We start from the raw sequence: 8705 nt of genomic DNA, 5'->3' as shown, positions 1-8705 counted from the left end.
TTTAACCCTAGCAAGTACCAAATGTCTTCCTATGAGCCAGGATGTTCAGCAGAACACATGGCAATCTGCTTTGCAACCAATCCTCTTTATGTGCTTGTCAGTGTCTTAAGGGAAGCCTCCTTAATCCCCACTCTAGCTGATGCATTCTCTGGTTCTTTAGGGACAGGTCACAGGAATTAATAAAATACTGTTTTTCCAGTACAGGAGTTTACGCATTGTTTTAAAGAACACTGTAAAGTGTTCGTTGCTCTCCTTCTTTACCCACTGACAGGTATAGTAATAGTCAATTTTGGTTCTGTAATTAAACCCCAAAGTACACAAACCATAGAATTGTGATAAATGCTTTAGGTATTCACAGTGTTATGGAGAAATATAAAATATTGTTCCTAAATCACATAATTTTTACTTTATCTTATTAATAATAGTAAGTTCTTAGAAGAATAATTTAGACATAAGGAATCATAGCTATTGCTAACTTTTGCCTTGTAAAGATAAAGAAGAAAGCCAGAATTTGATTACTTTTTCTCTTGCAGATACTTACTCCAGCTCTATGAGACTTCATCTGATATAATTTAATTCAGAGGTACTTTGGTTTGGTTTGTTGGTTTTTTTTTTTTCTTTTTAATGACCCACAGGACAAGCACCAGGCTTCTAACAGTTCACTTAGATTTATGTGTAGTGGCTGATGTACATAAATATTTAAAATCTCTGGGAACTACAGCTGGTATATTTACTGTCATTGCTCACTGAGGGCAACTCATAGATATTTAGTGAGTTTGTTTACATACTCATTCTTATATTGCAGTAACACTTCTGATAGTATTTTCTGTTGCTGTTGACAGAGTATGTCACAAAGTCAGTAATGTAGCAAGGAAACATGAATAGAACTTTCAAAGGTCCAGGTGGTGGCAAACCTCATACATTTCCCCTTACAAGAGCTTAAAATTGATACTTAGTGATGCTCTTTAACTTTGAGCAATGGTCTGTCAGATTATGTGAATCTTGTGCATTTGCGGTATCTTTTGCATTATCTGCATAGGACCATACTGGTTGTCTTATTCTGTAAGTATGAAACAAAACACTCATGGAAATTAAATCAGAGCTTCTTAGGTCACATTTTATCTGTTCTTTTTCCACATTTCCTGCTGCTTTATTTAATGGGAAAACCAGTATTTTTGTTATTCTGTGATATTCATGTTTCATGAAGTCACTTGGGTTCTTGTAGTTATTTGCCTTTTTTTCCCCTCTCAACTCCATTACAGTTTTTACAGTTAAGGAATCCACATGACCACATAAAAAGTCAAATTCTGTCTGCACATGCTATACAAAGCACACAGATGCTTATTTGCTCTGCTCTGTGGGAACGTTCAGCTTCAGGATGATTGAATGGTGCCAGTGACAGAATTTGCAGGCTGTCTAGAGCATCCAAAGAAAGTTACCCTTAAGGAAGAAGTTACTGCATTCTTTGACCCTGACACAGGGGCACGTTACCTTGGGCTTAGCATCCATCACCTGAACCCCATGCGCACTTCCTCATTTATGTGATGGTGGAGGGCAGGCTGATGGATGACATGACTGCCTGATGGGAAACTCTGTACATCCTTGGGTTCTTGGGTCTTCTATCCAATTGCAAGTGTTCACAAATAGGCCCTAGAAATTACATGTGTTAAATACAAACCAAAATTATTCTTGAGATCCTTTTAGTATCCTGGATACTCTCAGAAGTGGGGTTCTTTCTTGATGCCAGCTGCGTCGTAAGGGAGGGAAGCCAGGAGCTGAGGGGGATGCTGTGGCCAGCCAGAGCATAACCCACCACCTCCAGCCAGGGAGCAAGGCAGGCAGGGATGGAAAGGGCAGCGCAGAGCCCAGCTCATAAGGCAGGTGTGTGATAATAAGCAGGTCTGAAGTCAAGCACATGGGTCAATCCTCAAGTCAGGGTCAGGATCAGGTCTGATGGGATGAAAAGGGCCAGACATTGTGCAGGCATCACCAGGCAGGTCCATGGGGACCACCAGCATGGAAAACTGGTGGGATGTGGTCCAGGTCAGCAGGATCCAGATCACAAGGACCCATTGCGATACATGCCTGACCAATTTGGTGGCCTTCTATGATGGGGCTACGGAACTGATGGACAGGGGTAGAGCGGTTAATGTCATCTACCTGGGTTTGTGCAAAGCATTCGACGCTGTCCCACACAACATCCTTGTCCCTAAATTGGAGAGACATCAATTTGATAGGTGGACCACTCGGTGGATAAAGAACTGTCTGGATGGCCGCATGCAAAAAGTTGTGGTCAATGGCTCAATGTCCAGCTGGAGACTGGTGATATCCCTCAGGGATTGGTGTTGGGACCAGTCTGGTTCAACATCTTTGTGGGTGACATGGACAGTGGAATTGAGTGTGCCCTCAGCAAGTTTGCTGATGACATCAGGCTGGTGTCGTTCAGTTGGTACGCTTGGTACGCTGGAAGGAAGGAATGCCATCCAGAGGGACCTTGACACGCTTGTGAGGTGGGCTGATGCCAACCTTATGAAGTTTAACCATGCCAAGTGCAAGGTCCTACACCTGGGTTGGAGCAATCCCAGGCACAGCTACAGGTTGGGCAGAGAAGAGATTCAGAGCAGCCCTGCGGAGAAGGACTTGGGGGTGCTGGTCAAAGAGAAACCTAACATGAGCCAGCTTCAGTGAGCTCTTGCAGCCCAGAAAGCCAACCGTATCCTGGGCTGCATCAAAAGGAGCATGACCAGCAGGTCGAAGGAGGTCATCCTGCCCCTCTACTCTGCTCCCGTGAGACCCCACTACAGTTCTGGTGTCCTCAACATAAAAAGGACATGGAACTGTTGGAACAAGTCCATAGGAGGGCCATGAGGATGATCAGGGGACTGGAGCACCTCCCGTTTGAAGACAGGCTGAGAAAGTTGGGGCTGTTCAGCCTGGAGAAGAGGCAGCTGCATGGAGACCTCATAGCAGCCTTCCAGTGTCTGAAGGGGGCCTATAGGGATGCCGGGGAGGGACTCTTCATTAGGGACTGTAGTGATAGGACAAGGGGTAACGGGTTCAAACTTAAACAGGGGAAGTTTAGATTGTATATAAGGAAGAAGTTCTTTACTGTGAGGGTGGTGAGGCACTGGACTGGGTTGTCCAGGGAAGCTGTGAATGCTTCATCCCTGGCAGTGTTCAAGGCCAAGTTGGACAGAGGCTTGGGTAACATAGGTTTAGGGTTAGGGTTAGGGTTAGGGTTAGGGGTGTCCCTGTGTGCAGACCTGGATGCCTGGATGATCTTGAGGTCCTTTCCAATCCTAACTATTCTATGTGATTCTATGTTATGATCTGCCACTACATCCATCCGTTTTCTTCTTCTGTGACATAGTTTCTCCTCACTGGGTGAGGAGTCATTTTAGTAAATCAAGAGCAAAGAGCTTTGGTTGCTAGATGAAGGAATCCTACATAGCAATGTTTATAATTGCAAAGTAGTCAACAAAGTTATCATATTAAGGTAACAACTGATGACAGTCTCACAGGTTCTTTATAAATTCTTCTTCTCTTCAAAGCAGAAGTCAGTCTCTGGGACATTGTATCAAGCACCATCTTCACATAGTGGTGGTCTAATTATCATGAATATCTTAGCAGAAATTCATTTGCTGACAAACATGCAACTGCAATTTGGGGAATCAGTCCAAAGTCTTAATAAACATAGTCTCAGGTTATCCTGATACTATTGCACAAGGCTCTAAATAGAAGTGTCAGATACTCTGCTCAAACTGTGGGATAAACTGGGCTTCTTATGACAGGCCCTTCTAATCCCTGGGGTGTTGATCTGTGCATCTCCCCCAATTCCTCTATTCAGTGTGCTCCAGGATATGGGAGGACGTAAGGTCACGATTCAGATCAACCCTGCCAGACAGGCATATTTCTGGTTTCCAGTTCTGAGGTCAGTGAAGAGCCTCTGGACTTTCCTTTTTTCTGTCAGACCTACACTTGCAGGACACTTGAAGGGGAACACACAGCATGAGTCCTGCTTTCCTTGCCCCATGTATTTTCTTTGATGAGAAGCTGATCTATAATGATGTTGAATAGTTTCTCCAAGATGCTGGTAGATTCTTTTTTTTTAACTAGTTGAGAAAAATTGAACTCAAAGGTGCAATAAAAATGTTAGCTTCATACACAGCTCATTCCCACTTTCTAAATCTCTTTAAAGAGTATAATGAGGTCAGTATTACACAACTGACTGATTTCTAAATGCCTGGAAAAATCAAAAATGTTCCTCTCCTGACCTTTTTTTTTTTTTCTTTTCTGTTACTGCTTCGTATTTCTGGCTTAAGGGTCCTTGGGGGTTTGTTTCATTGCATGTAAATTATTAATCTGTTAGGCATATGAGAAGCAAAGAAAATAATATCTGCTGTATTTCCTGTGCAGCTCTAGGCTATATTATAGAGGAAGCAAACCATCCTTCAGAAAGAGGACACATCTGAAAAGCTTGTTAGTTTTACAGTTGTGGGCTTTTTTTCTTCTTCTTCTTTTCCAGTTAATACTACTTCTAGGGTATGTGATTACCCACCACTAAAATTCTCCAAGATACCTTTTCTGAATGAGGGACCCCTAAAGAAGAGGGTTACTTGATGAACAAAACTAATACCAAATATTTGCTTTTTAATTGACTTGAAAATGCTGCTACAGCATGAGATGTTATCTCAAAATTAAAATAACTTCTTGGCTTTATACTTGCCACAGATACTCAGTGAAATGTAAGCACCTGATTTCACAAGCTTGCGGGCTTGAGTAATTGCTGAACAATTTGGGTTAAGGGAAAAATATATGTGTATATACATATGAATTTATTGTTATATCATTATAAGTCTTGTCAGTAAGCTTTTGTTCGCTTTTATCTGACCTTGTTCCCTTTTTGTGGTGCTGTAGGATCAGCAGCCGTCCTGGCTTTCAGCTCCACCAAGATCAGAAGGCGTGTGGCTCTTTGGGCAGGGCTTGCTGCCTGAACAAGTCTTCCGCCTTCGTCTGGAAGAATAGATGTTGAATTTATTGCTTCTGGGTTTCTTTGCTTTCTTGGAATATCCTTTGGGAATAATTTTGGGGGTCCTAGCTGTTAACATCTTTGAGGATTACTTTTTCTGGCTGGAAATTAATATTGCTTATGAAACAGTGGTATAAAAAGGGCAAATGTGTCACTTGGCTAATCAGGTGAATTTATTACAGCATAGCTAGAGTAATGGTGTTTATCTGAAAAAAATAAAGTAACTTTAAATATTGTTTCTGTGAGTGAGCTCTGCAGATCACCGGGGAAGAGCACGACCTGCAGCTACTAATGCCAAGTATTACTGCACGTAGGTAACTAAGCATTTTATCAAAAGGAACTCTCGCTACATACGAGAACCAGATTTTTTGTTATCGTTCTTGTTGCTACAATGCCTTTTAGTGGCACTTTAACAGATTTTCAACAAAAATAACAACCGGCCCACGTGGGACACGCTCCACAGGCGGGAGGAGGGACGGAGCCACCGGCGGGGACGCGGGGAGACGCTAGCAAAGGACGGCAGAGAAAGGGTGGGCAGTGCGACCGGGGGCGAGCAGCGGCTGAGGGTACTGAGGGAATCTGCAGCAGACAGAGGGGTCCGTAAGCAAGCGGGAGGATGTGAAAGCCCCTACCCCGCCTCCCTCCCGCCTGTGTGGGGTGGTGGCTGCGGCTCCGGCCCTCCCCGTTACCGCCCCCCGTCACTAGGTGATGCTGCAGTCAAGATGGCGGCGGGAGCTGAGTGAGGCAAAGCGGAGACAGCCGCTCCGCTCCCGGCGGTCTCCCCGCCTCGGGCAGGGGGAGGCGGAGGGATGAGGCGCGTCCCCGATCCCGGCTGGTTGTCGTGAGGGGCGTGGGCCGGCAGACAACCATGGCGGGGATTATCAAGAAGCAGATCCTGAAGCATCTCTCCAGGTCAGTGGGGCGCCGTGCTCCGGGTGGGCTGAGGGTTGTTACGGGGGGAAGGGTGAAGGTGGGGGCTGGCAGGCGGTGGCAGCTCCCGGTCCCAAGGTCCACGGGGCCTGGCGAAGGGGCGGGGGTACCGGGCTTCCTTCAGCCCTCGGAGGGTGGAGCTGGAGCCGCCTCCTTGGGGTGACTTGGTGGCGGAGGGGCTGTCCGGCAGTGTCAGCCTGAGGCGAGGAGGGGGCTCGGCCTGGCTGGCGCAGAACGGAGTCACCGAGTGAGTCACAGCTGGGCTCCGGTCGCCTTTTCGCCCGGCAGACGGTGCCACCCCCGCAGCCTGCCGCACGGCGTCGAGCGAGGCGAGTCGGGCGGGTGCTGCCGCGGCAGCGGGCTCGCAGGTCCCGGGAGGCGCCTGCGGCGCAGCCCCTCGGCGGGGGCTGCTGACGGGGCCCGCCGGGTGCCTCCCCGACCAGTCCGTGGCGGCGAGAAGTTGCGCGAAGCAGCGCGGAAAAAGAAGGGGAAAACCCAAACGCCGCCGTAATTCAGAGGGGGCGGTGTTTGCACTGTCCGTCCCCGTTCCCTTGGAGTGCGAGAGCTCAGCGTGTGCCCTCAGGTCTGCGCGCCACGGCTGAGCTCCTGCAGGCTCAGGTGAGGCCCTCGAACAAAAGGATGCGTTCCTGTGCCCGGACGAAATAGCTTCCACGTTTTCTGGGTGACTGCAATCGTAACTAACGTGCCTCGTGGGTTAAAACAAACAAAAAAACAAACGACACCCCCGAATGTAAATTTTTTTGTAGCTGTCTGTGTCGTGTGCTTCAAAGACAGAAAGACTGGAGAAAGTACTGTCTGATTGATACCATTTTTAAAAGGCACATTACATTTCTCCCATTTTCTAAAGAGAGACAAAAAAAAAACAACGACCCAAACATTAAGTACTTGATCTGTCATGATACCGTAGTGCTGTTACTCTTCAGAGCTTACTTTTATATATAAAAAAATACAACCTGAAATACTGGTTCCTGATTTGCCTTTTGAAAAGGTATTAATCTATTTTTGTGTGATATTTCTGAAAGGTGTTTATTTTCATCAATGCTAATAAAGAGAGGAAAAAACCCTAAATGAAATGAAAAATTCTGATTTGACTAATCTGTGGGTGATGCACAGGAAAAATATAACTGACATTCCTATTCCTTCGATATCTATGTGCTAAAGGTGCCATATGAAGCTGTAGTAGAATAATGTTTCTTCTCCACCTTACTCATGAGGTTTGTATCTGGGAATGCTGGTACAGAAATCTTGTCTTCACAGGAGAATAGCTGAGCACTGTGGGAATGGAAATGCAATACAAAGATGTCATCAGCCTTGAGTCAGTTTTCTAATCAGAAATGTGCTTGGAATCACTGGACTTAATTAACTGGTACAGCTCACTTCCTATAGCACTGCTGAGCAAGCTGTATGGAAAAGATGTGGTCTTTAGTCTCTGTGCTACAGAGTTAGAGTCTACAGTGTGCCTGTGAACTAGGCATGGTAACATGAGCTGGTTTTTGTCAAGTTTTTAGAACAGCTGAATAGATTAAAATTAAGTACTTTTTTAAAAAGTAGTTGGCATTAGCTGCCAGATTTGTGTTTCCTTTCTTGTGTGATGTGATAATGCTTATTCAACTGGACTACATCAAAGGATTGTGACAAGTTTAATCATTTTTAAAAAGTGACATGGGATATATCTCACAATCTGAGGTGTGCAGTTTGAAGTTGAGGCTCATGATCCACACTATGCTGTCACTGAGTGTATTTGCTGTATAAAATATACACACTATTATTATTAAGCCCATTATTACTGGTGTTCTTAATCATGTGATCAGATAATATCTTTTCTTCCTGCGGAACTGGTGCTTCAGAGGTTGTAGAAGTTGGTTATGCAAGAAAACAGAATTCAAGTGACACGAGCACCTGTAAATCTGTTGGCTTTTTAAATTTTAAGAACTTGATTTTTCAACAGATATGATAATTAGCTTTTTTTCAGATTTTTTTTTTTTAATATGTTTTATAAGAACATAAGGAAGGTAGGCTTCACACACTCTTTCATTTTAGTGTGGAGCCAGGTACATAAGGAATTTCCTTTAATACCAAAGGACTCTTTCACTTTCTACTCTATAACTATATTGGTGCCTGTTCTGCAGTTTTCATAGCTCCTCTAAACTAATGCTTGTTTTCCATCTTCAACAAAGCAGGTACTAGCAGCAGAATTAAAATGTACTGGGAGAAGTCCCTATGTAATAGCAGGACAAGTCTTTCCATTCTTTTATCTCAATTTCCTTTCATTTTTGATGATTGTATTTCTCTTTGTGTTTGAGCAAAGCCAAATCTAATATGTACTTCAGAGAACAAATAGAAGATGCGAGGCTGTACCCTCAGTTACAGGAAAGTATGTACTTTTCTGCCACAAATCACAGAATATTAGAATGGTTGAGGTTGGAAGTGATTTCTGGACGTCATCTTACCTAGCTCCTCCAAATAATCATTGGTTTCTGAAGGTTCCTGAAATATCTGTTACTTGTGTGTTAGCAATTTTCAGCTTTCTTGCTGTCTAGATACTGTATATGCAAATTTGAAAGCATTGTGTCATTCAGCAGTGTAGTTCACATTTAGCAGTTTGCGGTGCTTTTAGGTGAACTGTTATGGACACTGATGTTGGTAAGGAGCCTTAGCATTCTGTGTTTGTTAGCTAGGGAACAGTTTTACATAGGTATGAGTCTTTAAGGTCTGAGAATAAGAA

The 8705-nt window shown here is 44.4% G+C and overlaps 1 protein-coding gene and 1 long non-coding RNA gene across 3 annotated transcripts in view; both read left to right on the top strand.

The window, feature by feature from the left end:
- Positions 1-4531: 4531 nt before the first annotated feature.
- On the top strand, positions 4532-5183 carry LOC134162037 (uncharacterized). The gene is made up of 2 exons (XR_009964171.1): positions 4532-4745; positions 4918-5183. It is a non-coding gene; the product is annotated as an uncharacterized LOC134162037 (long non-coding RNA).
- Positions 5184-5563: 380 nt separating this feature from the next.
- The window catches only part of BLTP3B (bridge-like lipid transfer protein family member 3B), a 55319-nt gene continuing 52177 nt past the window's right edge, over positions 5564-8705 (top strand). For both annotated transcript variants that reach the window (XM_062615456.1, XM_062615457.1), the window contains exon 1: positions 5564-5941. In XM_062615456.1, the coding sequence (XP_062471440.1) occupies positions 5898-5941 (44 nt within the window). In that variant the 5' untranslated portion in view covers positions 5564-5897. The remainder of the gene's footprint in view (positions 5942-8705) is intronic.

Source organism: Pezoporus occidentalis, unplaced genomic scaffold, assembly GCF_034315485.1.
Source record: "Pezoporus occidentalis ecotype Australia unplaced genomic scaffold, CSIRO_AGI_Poc_V1 ctg182, whole genome shotgun sequence".
Lineage (NCBI taxonomy): Eukaryota > Metazoa > Chordata > Aves > Psittaciformes > Psittacidae > Pezoporus > Pezoporus occidentalis.
The sequence above is the reverse complement of the archived record's forward strand: the minus strand, read 5'-3'. Positions and strand labels throughout refer to the sequence as shown.